This window comes from Dipodomys ordii, unplaced genomic scaffold (genome assembly GCF_000151885.1).
Source record: "Dipodomys ordii isolate 6190 unplaced genomic scaffold, Dord_2.0 Scaffold82, whole genome shotgun sequence".
In the NCBI taxonomy this organism is placed as follows: domain Eukaryota; kingdom Metazoa; phylum Chordata; class Mammalia; order Rodentia; family Heteromyidae; genus Dipodomys; species Dipodomys ordii.
Genome location: NW_012267298.1, coordinates 11,120,436 through 11,145,803, shown reverse-complemented (window position 1 = coordinate 11,145,803; position 25,368 = coordinate 11,120,436). Strand labels below are relative to the sequence as shown.

The window sequence follows — 25,368 nt, the reverse complement described above, 5'->3', positions numbered from 1 at the left end:
CAGGAGGCTGAGATCTGAGAGCTACGGTTCAAATCTAGCCCAGGCAGGAAAGCCCATGAGATTTTATCTCCAGTTAACCAGGAGAAAGCCAGAAATGGAACTGTGGCTCAAATAGTAGAGCACTAGCCTTGAGCAAAGAGGCTCAAGGACAGCACCCAGGCCCTGAGTTTAAGCTCCAGTACTGAAAAAAAAAAAAAAAAAAAAAGCAACAATAGGGCCAGATATGGGGTATACACATTCAGGAGTCTGAAACAGGAGAGTCTAGAATTCAAAGCCAGCTTGAGCTACATAGTGAGTTCTAGGCCAGCCTTACATACATAGACCCTCAAAAAACAACATGTAGTAAAAAACAGGAAAGAAATAAGAGGTGGCAAAAAATAATAATAACAACAACATGCTTCTTTCTAGAAGCTAGACAAAGCACACTCCTGTGGAAGGAGGAATCAGGCCTTGCGTGGCTCACAGTTTTGCACATTTGAGCAGTTTGTCTGCAGCTCTTCTCTCTATTGTAGCCCCCTCCAACTGGGCCTCTTTGCCACTGTCCTGTCTCTGATCCTGTAAGCTTCATGACAGATTTATGAGCCTCTACAAGTTCTGTTGATTGTGCAGTCAGCAAATATTACAATATGACATTGAAAACATGTAAAAATTTCCTGAAGAAATCTCAGTAATGAGTTTGGACCTTCATTTTCCAAGCTTTGGTTTTAGGGGGTCAGTAAGGCAAGGTCTCACCATGTCACCTAGGCTAGCCTGGAACTCACGTTTCTCCAGTGCTGGCACAGCAGGCATGTGTCACACACCCAGCTTCTCCTTTCATTTTATTGTCCCTCAAATAACATTTAGGGTAATGCAAGCAAAATAAGTTGTTCACATAAGAAATTATAAACAGTCATATGAATAAGAACATATCTATATGTCTCTCATAGCACGTAAGAAATTTATCATATAGGACATGTTTGATATCAAGAGAGTGATGTTTAAGCCTCTGGGTAAAACATGCTGTATGTTTCAGCTTGAAAAATTGTGATGGAGCCGGGCGCTGGTGGCTCACGCCTGTAATCCTAGCTACTCAGAAGGCTGAGATCTGAGGATCGTGGTTCAAAGACAGCCCGGGCAGGAGAGACCGTGAGACTCTTATCTCCAATAATCCACCAGAAAACCGGAAGTGGCACTGTAGCTCAAGTGGTAGAGCGCTAGCCTTGAGCTGAAGAGCTGAGGGACAGCGCCCAGGCCCAGAGTTCAAGCCCCACGACCGACAAAAAAAAAAAGAAAAATTGTGATGGTTAATAAAAATTACACACTAGTTTCACTTCTGAAACAAATGGTGCCTTAACTTACCAATTATCTAAATTCTCCTCCTAGATTGTTGAGGAAGGGCTGGGCATTCTGAAGAAAGTATTCTTTCTAGCTCCTTTTCTTCTAGAAGTGAGCCTTTGTTTAAATGACTTCACACTGGATTTGTCTTCTATTAAATTTCCTAGGAATAAGACCCTTAAATATCCAACTTCCTGTTTCCCTCCAGTCTTGAATCCTGACAAACCTTGTCTCATTCCCATTCCTTTGTTTCTAAGTGTTAGTAGGAGTCTGATGTCATAGCACAGCTGTCCCTTTGATACTGCAAGAACAATAATGTCTCTTTCTTGATCTGTCCCGTTTAGCCTCTGACAGTGACGGCACCATCCCTAACTATCGCAGAGAACATGGCTGACCTGATAGATGGCTACTGCCGGCTGGTGAATGGAGCAACACAGTCCTTTATCATCAGACCCCAGAAAGGTAAGGTTCTATTTCTGTTACTGCCTGCAGCTCTTCGTGTGAATGATTAGGTTGTCTCACCTCCAGTTGGTAAAGGCATAAAAGTGAAGGGCCGATGAGTTCCTGAGCCTTGTATTATCTAAATGCTTATTTTCAATGGGGAAGAGGTATCAGTGATTCAGGTCACACAGGCCAAGACCTGTGTGACAGAGCACAGAGACAACCTTATCTTCATTCACAATACTGTTTTGTTTTTTAAAATATAGTTTTATTGTTATTAAGGGGCTATAAGTCAAGTAGTGAGTACATTTCTTTTTAGACAGTTTCACTCTTTCACTTTCAACATGCCATATTTTGAGCAGCCTTCTTAGGGTATTTTCTAATTTGCTATTCTTGAGATTATGATGTTTTAAAACAGTGTCGTTAGTAATTTATATTGACTAAAGTCTTTTCTTTTTTCTATATAAAGCTTAGGATAGTCAAAGAACAAAGTTAATTCTAAATCATTGTGTGAAATCAAAAATTTGAGTGAGTAAATATCCTAGAAATACAGCTGTGTCATTTCAGAAGTGAGGTGGACTTAGCAGCATAGAGCAAAGATGCTCCGGAGGGCCCTGAAGTCTTGAAATAATCCAAGAAGCCTTCAGGCAGCAGGAAGCCGGAAGGGCCTGGGTGTGGAGCCACAGCCGAAGCTTCATATTGCAAGCTGTGCTCCCATGTTTAAATGAAAGCCTGGCTTTCTATTTGCAGTCTTGTCCTCCATAAAGTAAAAAGTGGCACTTGTTTTTGTAGTCCTGGGAGGATAGAAGGTTTCGTGAACAGAGAGGATCAGGGTGGTACATGACCTAAATTCAGTGATTATTGTTCCCCTTAGTGCTATCAGTAGTGGTGTGATGTTGACACCTGTTTTAACCTTGATTTTGTGTGAACAAGGTATGGTACCTACCTTGTAGAGTTGGTAGGTGTGTCCTAAATAGTAGCCACTGTGACAGATGGGTTTTCTGTACATGGCATTAGCCTTTATTGCTCAGGCCCCTTCCCGCTCAGACCTCAGTGATGTCCTGGATGGTATATGTCCAAGCAAGCTGATCTAAGTGAAATGGTGACCAGAGGAGAGACCGTGGGAATGAGGGTGCCTACCTTCCCAGCAGGAAAGTGAGAGCAGGTCTAAAGATAGGATGGTGGTATGTTGTGGGTGTGTGCACTAGTCTAACCCTTTCTTAAAAAGGTGATGATATTGTCATGTTCTGTATACAAGAGCCCCAGGTGTGTGCGTGAAGACAGGATGTGGTGCATCTAGAAGTGTTTTTCCTAGGAAGGTCATGCTAGAAATGCCTGTTTGTGTGGGATTTTCCTAAAATGTGTGTTTTTGTTGGTTTTCTCTATATCAAATATCATTGAAGTTGCCTTCAGGAATGTCTGAAGCTTCCTTTAGTTGCAACCTTTATAGCCATAAGCATTTAAGTTTTCACTTCATGCCTTAAATAGAAGAAAGTTAGTTTAAAAAAAAAATGTTTCAGAGTTCCTTCACAAAGGAGAATGCTTTGGCAGCAGATGTTAGTGTGACACATTACTCCTCTCCATTTAGTAAATAATTCCATTCTAGCTTACCACAGTGTCCTTTCTCAGTATGTTTGTATGCGTATTTAATACATGTTTACTCATAACAAATGGGAAGCACTGAGCCATATCAGGGCTTATGCTCACCATATTTCCTTTTTTTGGGGGAGGGGGGAGTCCGGTTGTGGGGCCTGAACTCTGGGCCTGGGCGCTGTCCCTCAGCTCTTCAGCTCAAGGCTAGCGCTCTACCACTTGAGCCGCAGCGCCACTTCCGGCTTTTTTCTTTTTGCTTATGTGGTGCTAAGGAATTGAACCCAGGGCCTCAGGCATGCAAGGCAAGCACTCTACCACTGAGCCACCTTCCCAGCCCCTGCTCACCATATTTCTATACTGATTTCATGGCCACTTAGCTTTCTGCTGCTTAGGGAAAATCATTTTAAGAGTTCCATTTAGATAGGAGAGCACAGTGGAAATACTGGTCATGAAAACATCAGCACTGGTTGCCACCAGCTTTTTCCTCTGTCTAGGGAAGAAGTTATGCTTGACAGCCATTTTATTCTGAATTGCAGCATATTTGTGTGTTGCATGACCTTTTTTCCCATGTGGTGCTTGGAATCAGACCCAGGATTATGTGCATGATAGACACACACTCGCTCACTGAGCTGAGCCCTCAGCCCTCCTTTTTTTTTCCAGTATGCCTATCTAAGTATTGCATTAGAGTGAAATATTAAAGATATTTAAAAGTATAAAACCATGAAACAAAATTTAGTTCCTTCATAGCCTCTTTCTTTCTCCTACAAACAAAACATTTTAGGAAAATAATGGGTATATTTTCAAAAATTTATACCTAAAACATTTTGAAATCTCATTGAGGTTATTGCAGTATATCAAATATAGGATAGGGAAGGGAGTGTACTGGAGTTTGGACTCTGGGACTCTAGGACTCATATTTGGTAGGTGGGCACTATACACCAACCCTTTTTTGCTTCAGTTTTTTGTTTATTTTTGTTTTTGCTGGTGCTGAGCCTTGAGCTCAGGGCCTGGGCTTTGCCCCTGAGCCTCTCAGTACTCAAGGCTAGCACTGCCACTTGAGCCACAGCACCATTTCTGGCTTTTTCTGAGTAGTGCATTGGAGATAAAAGCCTCATTGATTTTTTTTCTGTTTGGGCAGGCTTTGAACTACGACCCTCAGATCTCAGCCTCCAGAATAACTAGGATTACAGGCATGAGCCACCAGTGCCCAACTTGCTTCAGTTACGTTGTAAAATAAGATCTCAAGTTTTTGCCTAGGCTACCCTCTGACCAGAATTCCCCTCCCTGTGTCCTTCATATAGCTGGGGTTATAGACATACCATCATGCTGAGCTTATTTATTGACATGAGGTCTAACTTTACCTAGGCTGACCTCAAACTGATCAGCCTGATCTTTACTTCCTGAGTAGCTATGATTGCAGGGATGTGTCACCACACCTAGCCAAATACAGGGTACTTAAGTATGTAAATATATGAACTATTAAAATTATTCTTTTTTTAAGTACCTGTTATTAAAGCTATTTAAAAATGACTCCTTAAGCCCTAAGATAAAAATGTATTGCCTAGTTGAAATAATGTTAAAGTCAAACCTTCTGAATTGATTGTTGTAAAAAAATATATGTGGGTAAGGCACAGAACATTTTTAAAGGTTTTTAAGAATTTCTTGAGAATAATGGTTATCAAGGCGGGGGGTGGGGGTGGGGGGGCGGGGAAACGGGAAGAATTTGATTAGTAGGTTCTAAGTTGGAGTAATAGGAGTAAGAAATTGGTGGCAGTAATGAGCTAGGTGTAATGGCTTTTATCCATAATGCCTATATCCAGGAGGCAGTAGGAGTTTGAAGTCATTCTGGGTTACAGAGCAAGACTCTGTTTCAATGAAAAAGTTGTGAGGTGCTGTTCAGACTAGAGTTACTACAAATAATGTAGTTAAGGTAGAAGAAAGAAATTTGAATATTTTCACCATAAAGAAATGATAGTCTGCCTGTTGGGAAATGTGGCTTAGTGTTAGAGTGCTTGCCTAGCATGCATGAAGCCTTGAGTTAAATTCCTCAGCACCACATAAACAGAAAAAGCTGGATGGGGTGCTGTGGCTCAAGTGATAGAGCACTAGTCTTGAGCAGAAGAAGCTCAGGGACAGTGCTCAGGCCCTGAGTTCAAGCCCCAAGACTGGCATAAAAAAAAATGGAAAAAGAAATGATAGTCTGGGAGAGAGTGAGGAAAGGGAAGACATTATATGAAAGGCAATGTACTCATTCCCTGACTAATGTAACTATACATTATATCACCTTTATTATAACAATGAAGTAATTTTTTTTTAAAGAAAGAAATGATAACCAGGCACTGGTGGTATATATTGTAATCTTAGCCACTCAGGAGGCTGATACCTGAGGATCACAGCTTAAAGCCAGCCATGCAGGAAAGGTGGTGAGACTCTTATCTCCAGTTAGCCAGCAAAAAGCCAGAAGTGGAGCTGTGGTTCACATGGTAAAGTGCTAGTTTTGAGCATTTAAAAAAAAAAAAAGCTCAGAAACAGCACCTAGGCCCTGAGTTCAAGCCCTAGGACTGGCACCAAAAGATAAATATGTCAGTAGATACATATTTAGTCTGGTTTAAACACTATACAATGAATACATATATTGAAATATCATATGGTATCCAATATAGTTTTTATGTATCACTTAAAATTAATTTAAATACTAGAAAAATTTTCAAATAAAATGTGTTTTTGCAAAAGTATCTACAAATGGTACTTTTCTGATAAAGTGCTTTAAAATTGTATATTATAAACCTGCTCAGAGGTTCTCCCAGTAAGTCTCATGTGAACTCTGAGCTTTCTGCCATTCCATCATTACTGTTACAGATGATGTTGATTGATAGAAATATGGTAGAGCTACAAGCCAAATGTCCTGAATGAAGTGTTGATGCATGACATTGCCCCTCGGCTGTCAGGCCTTTTTACCTATCCTCATAATCACTTTTGCAATCTAGTAAAATTGTGCTCAGAGTAGAGAATTGTGCAGTTTAACATGGAGCCATAATGCCACCATCTGAAGTGGTTTTCACCTCCTGGAGGGATTTCAGGATAGCTCAAAATCCATGAGGAGGAATGCAAAATTGATAGGTTTCCTTACATGATTTAAGTACTTCCTGTAGCCAGGTACTATAATACCACTATTTGACACTGATACCTGGTGGATTGAGATTCAAAGCTAGCAAGGGAGAAAAGTCCTCAAGACTTTATATCAAATTAATCAGAAAAAAAAAAAACGGGCTAAAGGTTATGGATCAAGTGGTGGAGCACCAGCTGAGCAAGCAAGTTGAGTGAATGTGAGCCTCTGACACCCAGTCCTAGTATTGTCAAAGAAACAAAACAAATAAACAAAAACTTGATTTAGTAAAAGAAGATGGAAAGGGGTGGGAGAAAAGAGCTGGCTTCATGATCATCCTGGTCTCAGCCTCCCAAGTGCTGGGATTTAGGGTATGTAGTGTGCCAGAAAAGGCTGAATATTTTAAAAGCTGTGAAAGAGAACTAAAGTGTTTGTGCCAAACACAACACAATTTAAATCTCTTTATTTTCAAGTGTTCTTCCAGATGATGGAATAAATACACCCCCCTATGTGAATGGTTCCTCTTAGAGGGATGGACATCACAAATGTCTGGTAAACCTATACAGAACATGATAGGTATCTGGTGTCCTTTGCATTTATTTTTTTTTAATTTTTATTTTTTTTTGGGGTCCGGTTGTGGGGCCTGAACTCTGGGCCTGGACCTGTCCCTCAGCTCTTCAGCTCAAGGCTAGCGCTCTACCACTTGAGCCACCTTCCCAGCCCATCCTTTGCATTTATTAAAGTGTTACACATGATGGAACAGGAGCAATCACTCTATGCAAAGCCATTCAGGAACATTTGACTGTACAGCTTTCCTGAAGGCTGCTGAGTATTCTCTGCCATCAGCATGTCTTCTCTGATACATGTTTAGGATGGAAATTAGTAAATAAACCAGGGGCACATGTTAATAACACAGTACCACATAGCTATTGAAAATGATGTGATAGCTTTTTATGTGTGTGTGAGAGAGAGAGAGAGAGAGAGAGACAGACAGACAGAGACACAGAGCATGAATATGTATAACTAATCATATGGAAAGATGAGTGGCCAGCTAGACAGGGAGTAGGTGTAGGATTAGAACTGTCCTGAGCAGGGAGCACCTTCATCTGTTGAACTTTATTCTCACATTCACTTCCTTTTATTTAGATTTGCTTCAGTGAGTCAGTAGTAATGTGTCTTAAAGACCAGTAGAGGCTGGGAAGGTGGCTCAGTGGTGCTTGCCTTGCATGCCTGAGGCCCTGGGTTCGATTCCTCAGCACCACATAAGCAAAAAGAAAAAAGCCAGAAGTGGCGCTGTGGCTCAAGTGGTAGAGCACTAGCCTTGAGCTGAAGAGCTGAGAGGCAGCACCCAGGCCCAGAGTACAGGCCCGACAACCGGACCCCCCCCCCAAAAAAAAATAAAAAAAAAACAGTAGAGAAAGTCTTATTTGAAAATGTAAAAGTCTTCATTCTAAAAAGAAAAATGTAAGATAATGCAAGATATATTCTTAGTCTTAATGTAATGTGTTCAGAGACATAAAGTACATCCATGAGTGGCATGAGAACTCTGTGCTACTCATTTAACAATAGTGGCTGACACCTTTAATCCCAGCTCTTCAGAGGCTGAGATCTGTGTATTATGGTTCAAAGCCAGCTCAAGGCAGCAAAGTCCGTAAGGTTCTTATCTCCAATTAGTGATCAAGAAGCCAGAAGTGGAGCTGTGACTCAAGTTTTGGAATTACCAGCCTTAAGAGGAAAAGCTCAGGGACAGTGGCCAGGTCCTGAGTTCAAGCTTCAGGACTGTCACCAGAAAACAAAAACCAAAAAACCCACCTCCCAGAATCTAGTATTGTGGTTAATGAACACAGGTTTTTATCATGTTATCAGTGGCCATTCTTGTCATTATTGTGTAACCTACCATTCTACAAATTTGCTTTCCTGGAGCCTGCATTTTTTTACCACCTTATTTACTACCTTCTTTTGTCCATGCCCAGTGTCTTAGGAATTCCATACTGTCCACAAATAGTGACTGATTTTTTTTTTCCTCAGAGGAAACAGAAGTTACAGCAGAGCCCAACTATTAGAAATCCTACTAGTGTGTCACTTGAAATAAATCATATGTGTGTCACATGTTATTTTAGTTGACAGTGTTGAGTATAGGACGATGGTGCGGGACTTCAATCATTAGCCTTTTTTCTATTATTCTAAGCTTGGATTTTGTGGTGTGAATTGGTTGATTTGCTTGGAGGTTGAGTGTTTAGAAGCCATGTCTAAGACTTACAATGGTCCCTGCAAGTTAACTGCATGTGATTTATAGTAAAGCTGTTTGTAGAGAGAGTAAATCACTTACGGGCCCAAGCTGATTGATTTCTTCCTCACTACCCATTTGTCAGGGGTTGCCTCAGTGCCAGGCACCCTGGAAGTATTAGGGACAGAACTGGGCAGTCTGCAGCAGTTTGGCACTGTTCTTAGTCTTTTACATCAGTTTTATTATTATTTAGCAACACATTTTAAACATGTATTGGTATTTGTTATAAATATTGGAAATAAAACCATGAATGCATTAGGGATTATTGCTAAAATACTAAATAAGGCTTATTCTTCCCTGATTTAGACACAATCTTTTCAAAAGGAATACAAGGAACCTCATATCTTTTTTTTCTCCTTTTTTCCCCCAGAAGGTGAACGGGCATTGCCATCAATACCAAAGTAAGTGCTATTTTGTACAAAAGTTGTATCTTAAGTTTAATAAAGAAGCCAAAGAACAATCATAGTAATACAGATGCATTGTTATTAAGTATTCAGTTTTGGACTAGGAGTATGGCTCAAGTTATACAGTGCATGCCTAGAAAGCTCAGTTAAAGCCTCCCAAAGGCATTTTATATCATTATCACAAATCATTATGGAAGCCTAGGTAGGTACTGCTCAAGATACTTGGCAGTTAGGAAAACTGAAGAATTGTAGTTTTGGGTGTAATTTTACTTATTGATATTACAAGTTTTATAATAGCTGTGCTGCTCTATTTTTAAAAAAGAAGTTAAAAGTATACCATAAATCTCATGCTGTTTCTTCTAAATTTTCAGCCAGTGCCTCTAACTGGGGCCAAGAAATAAAAGTTAAAGTTTAGCAAGGAAACAAACAGGAAGAACGATGTGGGAGGTGCTCAGTGTGCTCCTGAGTGGAAACAGATACAGAGGCTTGGGTGAATAAGGTCATGTGTCTATAATCCTACCTGCTTGGGAGGTAACAGCAAAAAGAATGCAGTCCATGGCCAGCTCAGGATTGAATTCAAGGCCTTGTGCTCTCAGCTATTTCGCTCACAGCTAATACTCTGCCATTTGAGCCAGGCTTCCACTTTGCCTTTTTCTGATTAATTAAGAGTTAAGAGTCTCTTTGTTTTGTCTGCCTGAGCCTGGTTTTGAAAATGATCCTTAAACCTTAGCCTTCTGAGTAGTTAGGAATATATACATGAGCTTCTGGTACTCACTCAGCTTTCCTGTCCTGTTCTTAACAATTATTGTCACCAGGACCACCCAGGCCCAACAGTTCTGAAGCTTGCATGTGGTTGAATACACAGCAGAAATTCTTTCAGCAAAGGGCAAGGGTGTGGGGTGAAGTCTGAAGAAGCCAAGAAGCTTCTAAATGCTCTCTCGCAGTGGAATCCTACTGGATGCACTTGAAGCCGCTAGCACTAACTGGGTTCAGATGTAGGAAGTGTTCAGATGTAGGAAGGATTGGTGCCAGAGGTTTATAAGGACTGGCCACATGTGTACCCTGTGACTAACGTCCATCAAGACCATGCTCCCAGAAGGAAAGCAGGATCCCAGCATAAGCCATGTTGTCAGCTGAGGGAGCCACCCTTCCCAGCAAGGGGATGGTGGAAGCACTCCTGAACTCCAAATCCCCAGGCCCACAGTTGACACTGGAGTGTCAGCTCATGTTTGCACAGTTCTGACAACCTTCCTGTCTAGCTCTGTCCATCATTCTGTCCTTTCTTAACACTGTAGTTTGAGAAAGAGTCTATCGTAAGTAAAGTTGTCACCTGACTTGCTATGATCTTCAGATAGCTTGCAGCAGCCTACCCAACTGTTCTGCTTACATCTCTTACTTTGGCTGCTTGTGTTTTATTTGGTCTGGGATTTGTTTTTAGACAAATCCTCTACCTCAGCTTCCTGAGCTCTGGGATTATATGCATGCAAGACCACACTTGGTATTAACCTCAGTTTGTGCCACTTCTCACATTCCCTTTTGCTCCATTGACTGTTTTCAGTTGCTGAGCAAATGTTCAGTCTTCCCTGCAATGCTTTTCCAGTGTCCTACACTGCATAGCACAATGTCTACCACCTCTTTCCTTTACCTAAATCCAGCTTCTCATTCGGGTTTCTTTCATTGCTTCATCTGGAATCCTGGGCCCCGAGCTAGGAAGATTTCTAGTTGCATTTCTCTCAATCATCTCACTTCTGAAAATGATCTCTTGGTGTTTCCATAACCTCCACTGGATAGACAACTCTGACGCTATGAAGCTTCAGTGCAACTCCGGTAAACTCAACATTGGCAAGATCTGCACCTGGTCAGTGTAGCAGAGCTGTGAGGGAGAGGGAAAGACAGGAAGGACAAGCACAACAGTGAGCCCCTCAGTCGGCAGTGTTTGGGTATTATTGGAGAGTGTCGTTTGTCAGGCCAGGAACTCATGCTGGCTTAGAGTATCTTCTGTTTGTGGAAAGCAAAGAAATGATAAGACATACAAGAATCATAAACATTATCTAAAAATAGGAAAAGACCCTTCAGCTAGAAGGGGTTAATAGACACTACAAAAGCTGAACATACTCATTTTATTTTGTGTCAGTCCTGGGGCTCGAACTCAGGACCAGGGAGCTGTCCCTGAACTTCTTTTGTTTTTACCCAAGGCCAGCACTCTACCACTTTGAGCCACAGCTCCTCTTCCAGATTTTAGGTTGTTAATTGGGGATAAGAGTCTCACAGACTTTCCTGCCTAGGCTGGCTTCGAACCATGACCTTCAGGTCTCAGTCTCCTGAGTAGCTAGCCATGAGCCACCGGCGCTTAAAAGACATTTTTAACATTCAGTAATTCCTAGAGAAAATTCTGTACTTTAGCAAACTTTCCATTTTCCCATGTTGTGGGCCTGGAAGAGCTCTTTTATGAAAAGACCAAAGTAACTGACATCTAAAAAAGCTATAGGGTTCTTTTATATTCTGTGCTACTTTCCAAAAACATTTAGACTCTGATTGTATTTTTTAATAGTTGCCAGAAGCTTTAGCCAATTATTATTATTATTATCTTTTTGTTGGTTGTGGGGGCTGACCTCTGGGCCTGGGTGCTATCCCTCAGCTCTTCAGCTCAAGGCTAGCACCCTACCACTTGAGCCACAGTGCTACTTCCGGCTTTTTTCTGCTTATGTGGTGCTGAGGAATCGAACCCAGGGCCTCAGGCATGGAAGGCAAGCGCTCTACCACTGAATCAAGTTCCCAGCCCTAACCAAAATTTTATGTGGGTAAAAATGTAATGTTTTTTAGTCATTTAATGAAGTAATCAAATGCATTAAGATTACTGTTTAAGTCTAAATGATACTGTATACTAATGTAGTTCTTAACTTTTTTAATCCGCCATAAATTCAAGAACGACTTGTCATATTTAGTATGTTTCAAAGAAAATAATTTAGTTCTACGTATGTGGGTTTTTTTTACCCCCATAACTTTTGGGTGTTAAAGCAAAATTACTGCCTAAACCATAATCCCTTTGGAATTGCAGTGGCCTAATCCAAGATAGTTCCCTGCTTGATGAGACCAGTGGTTTGGTCCTGCCTGCGATGGGCAGTACTTACCTTTCTTAAATTTATTTCAGGTTGGCCAACAGCGAAAAGCAAGGAGTTCGAACACACACAGTCTCCGTGTCAGGTAAGGAACTTGAAGTAGACTTGTGGAACAAGCTGTAAGAGGTAGGACTGTCCATGACAGGGTTAGGGTGATTGCTTCATTCTAGAATAGCTTGCAAAGATCTTTGCATAATTTTACCATCCTTAAGTAGTTCATAGATTGTATTTATATGAGATATATATGACAATACTCACCAGACAATAGAATTTCAAGTTACTTTTTAGTTTAAATGTCATGTTAATCATACTTTGAATGAAATTTTTATCTTTTGAAATTGGTTTTATACACTATCTTTAATTCAGCATGCTTTAACAAAATGTGCTTTGTTTATTGTTTCTTAAAGTTCAAGGAATATGGAACCACTTGAAATGGTCTTAAGTCTTTAACAACTAACATAAGATGGTGTTTGGATTTTCTTACATAGTTAAGATACTAGTCTAAGCTTTATTTTAACTAAATACTGGTGTAGTTAGTGCAGTATACTTTTTAATAGGTTTTCAACTATATGTGCCTTGTTTTCCATCTATACTAAAGGTAGAGGGAAAAGGAGTGTGAGGAGAAAGCATCTCCCAAGGGCCGTATATCTTAACATATATCTACTGTGTTGTTTATATGCACACATATTTCCATATGCATGTCTGTATTCACATACAATCTGTTCTTGGATATAATATATATAATACTATATATATATATATATATCACATATACACATATTTATTTATTGTCGGTTATTGGGTTGAACTCAGGGCCTTGGTGCTCTCCCTGAGTTTTTTGTTCAAGGATAGCACGCTACCATTTTGAGCCACAGCACCACTTCTCATTTTCTGGTGGTTAATTGGAGATAAGAAACTCACGGACTTTCCTGCCTGGACTGGCATTGGACTATGATCCTCTGAAGTAGCTAGGATGAGCTACCAATGCCTGTCATTGGACATATATTTTGTGAACATGTAAGTCATATTTCTAAAGTAATACTATCTATATAACTTTGCATTTGACTTAGCATAGACTTGATTCCTGGTTTTTCATTATTTTATTTTGTTTTGTTTTGGGTTTTTTGTATGTGTGCTGGTCCTGGGGCTTGAACTCAGGGCTTGGGCATTGTCCCTCTGTTTTTTTTCTCGGCTAGTATTCTACCACTTGAGTCAAAGCTCCACTTCAGGGGAGATAAGAGTCCCATGGATTTCCTGCTGGGGCTGGCTTCAAACTGCAGTCCTCAGATCTCAGCCTCCTCTGAGTAGCTAGGATTATAGGCACCAGCCACCTGTGCCTGGCTATGTTTGTTTTCAGTAATTTTTCTCTGAAATTTATTGCCTTGTTGATACTGGATTTTTTAAAATTATTTTTTTCGTGTTGAGTCTTGGACTTGAAATCAGGATCTGAGCATTCTCCTTGAGCTTTGTTGCTCAAGACGAGCAGTGGGTTGGTGTTTAATTGGAGATGAATCTCACAGACTTTTCTATCTGGGCTGGCTTTGAACTGGTATCCTTAGATCTCAGTCTCCTGAGTAGCTAGGATTACAGGAATGAGCTCTAGGCACTCAGCCTAATTCTTCTTTTTTTAGTGTCCAACATAAAATGTAACTTTTTGTTGTGCACAAGTCTTTCACAAGCCCTCTCTCCAGAAGTGTATTTATATTTACACACCTGACAGACAACCTGGCAGTGTACCATGTAGGGCACCGTCATGGAATAATTCCTAAGGAGTCGTTATTTTGCTTTCTCATGGTGGAAAGAAGCTCTCAGTGCTGGAGCTTGTCTGACCACAGCGTCAGGTTGCTGCACATTCTGTGAGCCTAGCCCAGGATTTAGAGAGTAACCCCAGGCTTCCAGAAGGGCTAATGGTGTCCAGCATTTGTGCTTGTTTTGTCTTCAATGGGTACAGGTACACACTTGACTGACTCACCAGAACCCCCTGTAGTTCATGCTCTGGGAGACATAGGCTTCCACGTCTCACAGTGGGTGCCCAGAATAGAAAAGCAGCCACTGGACCTTTGGGCTGGTTTGCAGAAGAGATGAGGCAGTCCATTGTCACCCAGTCCTAAAAGTAACTTTGAGGACAAGCCCAGAGCTTGGCGACAGCCCCAGTCATGTATGTACCTGCCACATACTCCTCACAGGCACCCCAGCCATGCGAGCGAGCTGAAATGTTCTCCTGGGCTCAGGAATGTTGTTGCTGGTGCTGTTGCTATATTCAGATGGTGGACAGTAAGGCCTCACGGACCCTCACTAATCGCTTCATCAGCATCCTTCATTCTTCACATTTAAGCGCCCCCCCCCCCCCGCTTTTCTGGCTCTTTCAGCAGCTGGTGATCATCAAACTCTGTTTTACCTTCCCAACCACCCCTTCTTCTTGCTGATCCCATTTTCATCCATGTCAGAAGAACATAAAGAAGAAGTGCCTTCCAGTGCACACTGCGAGGAGCCACTGTGCACTTTATTCTGTTTTATGTTCTATGTTTTGTTTTTGTTTTTGTTTTTTGGTCCGGTAGTGGGGCCTGAACTCTGGGCCTGGGCACTGTCCCTCAGCTTTTCAGCTCAAGGCTAGTGCTCTACCACTTGAGCCACAGCGCCACTTCCGGCTTTTTTCTTTTTGCTTATGTGGTGCTGAGGAATCGAACCCAGGTCCTTGAGCATGCAAGGCAAGCGCTCTACCACTGAGCCACCTTCCCAGCCCCATGTTCTATGTTCTTTTCATGGATTAACCACATCCTTACACCAGACCAATGAGATAATTTCCCATACTAGGCAGATGAGACTAATGCTCAGAGAAATGAATGTAATTTGCTTGCAGTTAGCAAAACATGTCTGTCTTTAACCCTTAATTTCTCATCTTTAATCTTTGTTTAAAAAATACTCTTAAAAAGTATCAGTATCCAGTCAGTGTTCAAATTTTTCTGCCTTATTTTCATATTTGGTTTTGTTTCAATAAAAGTCAAACACAAGTAATGCTCATTGAATTTGCTTCCTGCCTGGCTTCTGTTGTTATATAGGCCTCCCTGTTTTAATTTCAGTTTATCTATGGTGATGGTGACACTTACCTGTAGTTCCTATTTTCTGGATTTGGCTGATTCTATTTCTGTGACATTATTTGGCTTAATCTGTTTATCTCTGGCTCCTTTATTTCCTGTATGCTGTTGTTAAGAACTAGAGAAGTTTGACTCTAGTTCTTTGCCCCCTGCAAGAATACTTTACTTCCTAGATGATGTGTACCAATCAGGTTGGGTGACATTAAGATGGATCAGAGGGTGGGAGTCTCTTCAGCCCTGATCCATTGAATGTAATGTTTCTACTGAATGGTTTTAGCAGCTTTTGATGTAAATGCCTAGTTTTCACTATAGGCATCAAAGATGGAGGCCTGACAAGTCTCATGTTTCCTGTCTTTGGCAGGAATATTTCTGAAGCCCCTCCTTCTCATCAGCCTCTTGGTTACACGAGGAGACATAGCTTTAGACTTCACCTCTGTACTAAATTGTTATTTCAGTTCTTTGGGACATCCTTTGGGACATGATTATGAATTCATGTCTTTTTAGTCATATGGAGGTGGGGGCAACCCCATGGCTACTACCCCAGATTAAATGCCCAGCTAGGAAGGTTTTGTAGAGCAGAAAACTCAGGTCATATTCAGCAACACACATGCACACAAGCTCAGGTACTGAGGAACGGTGCAGCATTGAGTGGTATGATCAGAGCTACATGGATAGCTAGAAACACAAAGCAAAACAGTGTTCCATGTTGCTGTGCCCTTTACCCCTGCTTTTGCCCATTCCTGCACAGGACCCTCCTACCTACTATGACCCTTAGTGTATCTTCCGCTCTGTGTTCACTTTCTGCCTTTGCCTCGCTCCTAATGCCTTTTACCTGAGCTTTCCAGGACTCCTGTTCCCATAGTCCCCACTCTGGGCCTGTTAGCACCTTCCTCTAGTGTTGACTGGTCCTTTCGCTGATGGAATGGGTGCTACATCACACCCCTGCGGCCCTGCAGCTGGAGGTTACTACTCAAAAAGCCTGCTTTGAATCCCAGGTATCAGAGCAAGTCCCTCCTATACTCCCCAAGAGTGTGAGCACCCATGCTAGTTTTGGAGGGTCCCTTGCTCATTGTCTGATGGCCCCTGCTTCTCACAGCTCCTCATTGCTCTGGTGCCAACACTGGCTTGGAACTAGCCACTTAACATTTTTCTCCTCTAGAGAGCTCTTCTCTGATTGCACCTTTGTTTGCTCATGGTATTCACTGAGTACTCATCAACAACAGCCCTCTGACCACTACTGGGGCACCACTACATGGACTCTGTCAGCTCACCTCCCTGTCCCCTCTTAAGTCGTCCTACCTCTGCTGTAGCCAAGCGTAGCCTCGCCTCACTGTGACCACATGCTGTGCCTGGGTGCAACTGACTTGTCCACACACTGTCCCACAGCCATGTCAGACTCTCCTAAGCCTCCAGCACCTTCTCCACCATCCTCCTAGTAAGTGTGGCACTTACTGGGAGATTTTATAGGCAAAAAAGATGGTCCATGTGTGCCTCCAACTGCCTGTTGGCATCAGAATCTGTATGCCCTGTTGTCCCCAGCCAGCTAACTCCCATCAATCCAGCTCTGGCCTCTGCTGCCTCCTCTCCTATTCTCTTACCAAACTTTGCCACTCGCTGCTGGTTCTTTTCCCTTGGCACATGGCATGGCTTCCTCCCCCCTCTCTACTCCCTTTACAGCAGCACTCAGCTGACCAGGGCCTGCTTCAGTGCCTCCTGTCAAGGCTTCCAGAATGCCACATTCCTCTCACCTCACCGCCCACCCTTCCTGCACCCTTCCTGCCAGCCTCAATTCCACTTTAGGGTTTCTTTGTGTTTATGGCATATGTAAGGTGGTTCCTCCCTAGCTGCTCTTCAATCCCAGACTCTCCTGGCCCCCAGATTCCAGGGTTATTCCTTGCACACTTAGAAAGCTAATGAGCTCTTCACTTGACACTGCCCCCATTTTACAAGAGAGAAAGCTGAGAAATGGAATTTGGATAATGTTCTGAAAGTTGGCAAGTAGACACTGGAGATGAACTCCTGTCTCCACAGAGAGCCTGAACCCCACCTCCCCCACTCCCTGGGCAGTTTACCATCCTCCACAGGGTCCTTTGGATGATCCCCTATGCTTCTCCCACATCCAGACTGTGGCAAATCCTAATTGTCTCAAATCCCTGCACCCTGTCTTCACACTTTGGCCAGCTCATTTTGGTGGCTCCCGAGACCACTTATGTCACACTCTGCACCTCTACTTGCTCAAAGTTGTCACTCAGAATAAAAGCCAGCTATGAGGGTCAGACTCTCTTCTTATTCCCCAGCACCAGGGCTTCATGTGTTTGCTGCTCCTTCAATGAGAGAAGTTGAAATACCACCCTCCCTTTTTTTTTTTTTGCCAGTCCTGGGGACTTGAGGAACTCAGGGCCTGGGCACTGTCCTGACCTTCTTTCACCACTGTACCATTTGAACCACAGTGCCGCTTCCAGCTTTTTCTGTTTATGTGGTACTGAAGAATCAAACTCAGGGCAAGCACTATACCACTAAGCCACATTTCCAGCCCTTGAAATACTTTTTATTTCTGTTTTTCTGAAGCAGGATAATTCTTAGTATTACTCAAAAGAGGTTTTACTTTTTTTTTTCCAGTTTAAAAAAAATTATTCCCCAGGCACTGGTGGCTCACGCCTATAATCCTAGCTATTCAGGAGGCTGAGATCTGAGGATCATGGTTTTCAAAGACAGCCTGGGCAGGAAAGTCCATGAAACTCTTACCTCCAATAAACCACCAGCAAACCGGAAGTGGCGCTGTGGCTCAAGTGGTAGAGCACTTGCCTTGAGCTGAAAAGGTGAGTGAGGGACAGCGCCCAGGCCCAGAGTTCAAGCCCCACGACCAACCAAAAAAATTTTTTTTAATTTTTTTTATAGTTGTATTATCTTTACATAGTTGTACAAAGGAGTTGCCATTTAACAAAGCAGTTTGTGGATAGAATGAATCTTGGTCAGTATCACCCCTTTGAACATTCTCACTCATACCTCCCAACCCACCTCTTCCCTCACTTTTCTTAATTTTGTAGGAATACATCCAAGTTTTTTTGTTTGTTTTGTTTTGTTTTTTAGTTGGTCATGGAGCTTGAACTCTGGGCCTGAGTGCTGTCCCTCAGCTCTTCAGCTCAAGAGTAGCATTCTAGCAGTTGAGCTACAGCACCGCTTCCTACATCAAAGTTTTTTACTGTGGTCTTCCCCCACTTCTTCTCATCTACCTTCTTCCCCTTGACCCCACCTCACCCCTTTCAAGTATCTGTTTCCTGGTGTTTATTTTGTTGAACTTTGATTTAGCCTTTCTAAGGAATTATGCTATTGTCTCCTGAATCTATCATATTTCAATGAATACTTTTGTGTACACTTAATACCATCTGAAGTATTTTCTAATTTATTCATAAATTCTAATTTCCACATAACAAAAAAATACAAGGGCTGGGAAGATGGCTCAGTGGTAGAGCGCTTGCCTTGCATGTATGAGGCCCCTGGGTTCGATTCCTCAGCACCACATAAGCAAAAAGAAAAAAGCCAGAAGTGACACTGTGGCTCAAGTGGTAGAGTGCTAGCCTTGAGCTGAAGAGCTAAGGACAGCACCCAAGCCCAGAGTTCAGGTCCCATGACTGGACCCCCCTCCCCCCCAAAAAAACCAGTGTGTGTGTGTGTGTGTGTGCGCGCGTGTGTGCGTGTGCCCAGTGGCAGTGGCTCATGCCTGTAATCCTGGCTACTTAGGAGATCTGAGGATTGTGGGTTCAAAGCCATCCCTGGTAGAAAAGTTCATGAGACTCTTATCTCCAATAAACTACTCAGAAAATGCTGGAAGTGGTGCTCTGGCTCAAGTAGTAGAGCATTAGCCTTGAACACTAAGAGGCTCAGGAACAGTGCCCAGGCCCTGAGTTCAAACCACAGGCAAAAAAAAAAAAAAAAAAGGAAGGAAGAAAACATGAAAACTTTGACTCTCTAGGCCTAATTCACTTAATATAATTTTTTCTAGGTTTTTCCATTTCTTTGTAAATGATGCAATAGCATCATTTTAAAAAATTTGTTTTTAAGCTAACATAAAGAATAGTGCGCTGGGGGCTGGGAAGGTGGCTCAGTGGTAGAGTGCTTGCCTTGCATGCTCAAGGCCCTGGGTTCAATTCCTCAGCACCACATAAGCAAAAAAAAAAAAAAAAAGCTGGAAGTGGCGCTGTGGCTCAAGTGGTAGAGCACTAGCCTTGAGCTGAAGAGCTGAGAGACAGCGCCCAGGCCCAGAGTTCAGGCCCCACGACTGGACCCAAAAAAAAAAAAGAATAGTGCGCTGTTTGTAAGCAGATGGAGCAATAAGAACAGTGGAGTAGCCCCCTAGTGCAGTGCTAGCTTGTGGGGGATTCCAGGTGTCTTCTCTAGGCGCTTCACCTGCCATGCCCCAATTTTACAAGTGACAAAACTGAGAAATGGAACTTGAATTGTATTTCCAAGGTTGGCAAATGTATATTGGAGCCAGTATTTTAATTGAGACTGTTTGGCTCCAGAGCTCATGTTCTTAAGCCTAAAAAAAATACCATTTATACAATCAGTAATGGCTAAAATCAGGAGATATAATATTTATAGCACATACTCTTATCTACAGTACATACTCACATACGTGTGTGTGTGTGTGTGTGTATTTATTTCTGCTGTATTCCTGATTGAACTCATGCTTTCTGGAAAGTACTCTGCCCCCTGTGCCCCTCCCCCAAGTCCCACTGTCTGTGTTCTTATTCCATTCCATTAGCATTCCATGTGCAGTCTCATCCAGCATTTACATGATCCATTTGACTGTCAGGTTTTCTTCATGATAGACCAGAGATTTATACTTTGGAGCTGTCATGTAAGTCCTCAAATTTAATATATAGTAATATGTATATATGTGTATATATATATATATATATATACACACACAACTGGCATTTCAAATCAAATAATAAGGTGAGGTAGGTGGTCAGTAAAGAAAAATGTGGTGTTTGAAAAACCATTCCTAATGTTGATAAACGTTGCACTGTGGTTCTCTTTCCTCCTTCTTGTATGCTGATATTGTCTGGAGTTCGTGGACTTTGAGTTGAATTTTTGTGTGTGGGACTTGAGCTCAGGACCTCACACTCTCCCTTGGCTTTTTTGCTCTCAAGGCTGGTACTCTACCACTGAAACAAAGCTCAACTTTTGTCTTCCTGGACTTCGGTGATGCCCTGTGTTTTTGTGTGCTGTCCAAGTCAGTTACCTCGCATCTACTGCATCTCAAGCCTCTGTCCTTCCTTGGACTTCACGGTGACAGCAGCCAGCAGCCACTGCTGCCATTGCCACACTATAACTGACTTGTTACCACTTCCACTTGAGGTGCAAGTTTTTAGCACACGAGTGAACAAGTCACTAACAAATGCTAACAAGTCACTAACAAATGATGCAAATCTTGAAACCTAGATATCCAAACATATTCATTACTGGTTTTTTTATGTTAAGATACTCCAGATCAGAGAGCCTTTGCTGATGATTTGGGGCACATTGGTCATGGAATGCTTTCAGAAATCAGGATCTGCTAGTTGTCTTTTTCCCTTTCTGGTTGAATGTTAAGTGTTTTCAAAAACATTGACTTTTGTTGTTGTAGTTTTAGTTGTTACTGTTTCTGCTTTTTTGAGGCAGAGGCTCTCTTTGATCCCACACTGGCAACAAACTCACTGTCCTCAGACATCTCAGCCTCTTTAATGCTGGGATGCAGGCTAGTGCTGTGCCTGACTGAATATCCTTAACCTTTAAGTTATTTGTTGGTCTTTGATCTATTCTTGTAGGTGGTTTTTTTTTTTTTAGTTTGTTACTTATAAAAATAAAATAACTTATTCTCAGTAGCTGGCTGCAGAGAGAGTTAAGACAAGTTCCATCATACTTTCTTTCTATATCAAGTACTAATCCTTGCCAAAACAGAAAACTACATTTTAAAATACTGATTTTTTTTAAAACCATAGTAAATCACAGTGAAAAATAATTTGTACTAATATTCAAATAAAAGCCTTACAGTTTGTATTTATTTTATGGATATGAATTAAAATGTAATAGAGCTGACTTTTCTCTTACAATAATTTGTTTTTATTTTTCTCTTTCCTCTTCCTGCCTCTTTATAAAGGAGTCAGTCACTGCCAACATAAAGTTAAGAAAGCTAGACGCTTTCTCCCTTTGGTCTTCTGTTCCCTTGAACCTCCTCCTACCGGTACTGCACCATATTTGCATAGGCTCTCCTTTAACCAAAGCACCCCCACAAATAACTCTAGCAAGATGCTTGTAGACTGTTGTGAGCAGGTCCTGGCCTAGTTGAGTTACTAGTGTATGTGTTTTCCTTTGTCCAGAGTGATAATGGGGTGGGGTTGTGGGGTGGGGAGTTTTCTGTCTGTCTTTGGGCTGCTCTCTTAAAAGAAGACTTTGTTTGCCTGTGCTAGTTCTTAAATGCATGACATGTCAGGATATAGCTGCCTGGTTTCATTTTTCCTGTCTGAGCACTTTCCCACAGAATTTAGCAGGGTCACATGTTTTGCACTGTGAATTTCCCAGTGCAGCATGCCACTAAATGAAGATGATCAGACACCCAGGTGTCTGCGTCTATGCTTTGGGGGTAGATGTTTTGAGAATGTCACAAAGATGAGTGCCATGCCCCTGGAGAGTTTCCTAAGAAAACAGTGATATATTGTAATTATTAATAAAATAATTTACCCAAAGTGGATAGAATAAAATTGGTTTTTCATACATTTAGATAGCCTTACTGTTAGCAGAACTACAAGTTCTACACACTCCCCACCTTTGTAGTGCAGGTCCAGGCCTACATCAGCCATGTGATGTGACTCTCACCACGTCGGGCTAGGGCTTCAGGAGGCTAAGTGCTGTGTACATGCTGGTGAGCTCATGGTGCAAGGCCCTAGTCTCCTGCCCAGCACTCGTGAACAGCAAGGGAAGCACCTCTTCATTGAAATAGGCATGCTACGTACTTTTCCCTTGCTTATCATTTACCATGTGGATTAATGATGAGTTTGTTTTCAGTTTTTTCCAAAAGGACACAAACTCTGTTTGGGGGAGGTAGAAGACATTTTTATATTTAACTGTGGGACGCGGTCACATAAATTTTGCTTTGTGTGGTAGAAACTAAAATTACAGTACTACTCTGTAACTTTGTATACTCAACAGCTTAACATAGCTTTCAATTCAAGTAAGCATACTATCTTTTTTTAATCAATTTTGTGGATAATTGTTATTTTTCTTACATTCTGACTTACTTGTCATTTTAATAGTGTGTTTCTCCTCTCTTCCTCTTCCCTTTCCTCTCTCCTTTCCTCTGTTCCCTACTCCCTCTTTCTTTGCATGCCACCTGGATCTGCAGATGAAATTAGTGGGGACGGTAATGTTTATTTTCACATTTGTGTTATTTCTAAGAGTGTGTGTATAATAATTCTTAGGAATGAGATAGTGAAAAGAAAAAGAATAATCATAATTTTTAAGTCACACAATGTAATTTGGGGAAATTGTAGGAATCACTGTTTTCTTAGACTAGATATTCTGAATCTTTTCTAGTGTCTTAGGTTTCTCATTTTACTTTGTGTAGTGTCTGCATGAAACTTTATACTTTCTACAGCAGAGGAGTGAGAGTTTGTAAACTAAAACAAAGATTTGCATTTATTTCTTATGATTAAATGGCAGAATGTTTTCACTGAAGATTTCACCCTGTTCAGGTTGTGATGAAAATAATTAATAACCTGCATAGAGTGAGCAAAGCAAGTGTAGCTAAAGCTCTTACCTATATAGAAAGTGCATGTTCTTTATGAAATTGGGAGGCAAAAGATTCTACTTCATTTCTAGATCATTCTATGGTAGTAATAACTGAACAAGCAGGCATCTGAGTGCTTGCAGTGGCAGGCACCTGACCACTGTGATTCCTGGCTCACCACCGTAATCCTGAATATCCCTGGGTAGCACAGTTACACAGATGAAGAAAATGATCATGAGAAACCAGTAGTCAGGTCTTGGGCTCCAGACTCACCTTGTCCACTGCCCACTTTGTCAGTCTTGACTCTTAAGTGACCTCCAGCACATTGGTCACCCTGTGTTTTCTTGAGAGAAAGAATCTCAGTGGTTTCTGTAAGAATTGTTGTAAAGCGAGTAATTATTAGCCCAGGTGAATAGAATACTGGTGTTTGGAGGCCATAGCAAACATATCTGTGCTCAGATGTTATCAGTAGTCTCAGTGTTGCTTTGATAAATCCCCAGAGGTTTTATATAGAATTTGCATAGTTAAAAAAAAATTAGCTAGGCGCCAGTGGCTCACTCCTGTCATCCTAGCTACTCAGGAGGCTGAGATCTGAGGATCACGGTTCAAAGCCAGGCCAGGCATAAAAGTCTGTAAAACTCTTATGTGAAAACTCTTATCTCCAATAAACCACTAGAAAACCGGAAATAGTGCTGTGGTCAAGTGGTAGAGCACTAGCCTTGAGCTGAAGAGCTGAGGGACAGCGCCCAGGCTCTGAATTGAAACCCCACGACCAAAACAAAACCAAAAAAAAAAAAAAAAATCCCTACCAGGCACTGTTGGGTCCTGGCTCTAATCATAGCTACTTGGAAGGCTGAAATCTGAAGATTGTGGTTCCAAGACATCCTAGGCAGGAAAATCTGTGAGACTCTTATGTCCATTTAACTAGCAAAAACCAGAAGTGGGGCTATGGCTCAAGTGGTAGGGTAACAGCCCTGAGCAGAAAAAGCTAAGCCCAGGCTCTGAGTTCAAGCCCTAAGACTGACACCAAAGAAGGAATATAGGCTCTTTTATGAGATAGTCCTTGAGGATACACATTGCAGTCAGATCAAAACTGACGCAGAGTATCCGCCATGCCTCTCAGCTCTGTCCCTATCACAACAATGGGAGAAGCTGCCCTTTCTCCATCATCTGTCTCACCCAGGGCCACATCTCACCATCCCATGTATCCCTTGTAGTCCTGTTACAACCCCATGGGTCCCAGCTGCTGTCCTTGTGTACATGAGGACACACGACACATATCCAGGGAGTCATGAGTGCCTGTAGGTGGCATGTACCTTTAGGTCACATTTGCCTGTGCAGCTGGGCCAAGGTACAGCAGCTCTGCTGCTTAGCATGCACTGAAAGGGCTGCTCTTGTGCTATGCACTGTGCTGAGGACGCACAGATGAATCTGATACACAGGAGCTCTGCTTCCGTGGACACTGGGCAGGTTGACAGAGAGTAACAGAGGCCAAGTAATACTAGGTAATATGCCAACTATAAGTTGCAGAGCAGTGGTGACAAAAAAAACAAACAAACAAAAAACAAAATCTTCTTTCGTGGCACACTGGTGAAACCAAGTTGGCACTGAGCCAGCTCCGCTCCACTGAGGGAGCTGAAGTCACTGCTGTTGGAGTTGTGGTGTTACCCCCCTTTTCACTCACATAGTGGACACCTGCTACAGGAGAGAGAGGGCTTCTGGGCAGCCCTGCTGTGGTTCCCTGCAGCCCTGGGAGGCCTCACTTCCTGTGTCATGCGTGTAAAACATCCACCCAACACAGTCAAGGACAGCGGATTATGAGGTCAGCCAAAGGGATGTGCTGTCTTGCAGGGGAGGATGCCCACAGTGAGGGGTTGAGCTGCAGGTGGTGATGGTGCGGCCTTGTTTGCATTCAGTTTCTGGGGAGGCACCATGAAGTTGAGCCTGATAAATTTTGGACTAAAAAGAGAAAATAGTTAGCAGACGCTCCTCTGTATGACTGGTGCTGCTCCCATTGCCTTAGCTATGAGTGTGGTAGCAGACTCCCTGCTCAGTCCTTGTTACAGGCTTGAGAGCCACTCCTTCTGCCTCCAGTCTTCCTACACAGATGCAGAGCTGCAGGCCTGTAGGTGCCAGTGCTTTTCTGTATATCATCATGCCTGTCCTAGAGGACTAGGGAACATTGTACATTTCACAAATTATGGAGAATTGGTTCATTCACCTTCCATTCTGCCAGCC

General features: G+C 42.2%; 1 protein-coding gene across 1 annotated transcript in view; it reads left to right on the top strand.

Annotated features, from left to right (window-relative positions):
• The window catches only part of Ptk2 (protein tyrosine kinase 2), a 227,886-nt gene that overhangs the window by 136,558 nt on the left and 65,960 nt on the right, over positions 1 to 25,368 (top strand). Inside the window, exons 13-15 of the mRNA XM_013025136.1 lie at positions 1,659 to 1,776; positions 9,112 to 9,142; positions 12,297 to 12,349. Coding sequence (XP_012880590.1) covers positions 1,659 to 1,776; positions 9,112 to 9,142; positions 12,297 to 12,349 — 202 coding nt within the window. The remainder of the gene's footprint in view (positions 1 to 1,658; positions 1,777 to 9,111; positions 9,143 to 12,296; positions 12,350 to 25,368) is intronic.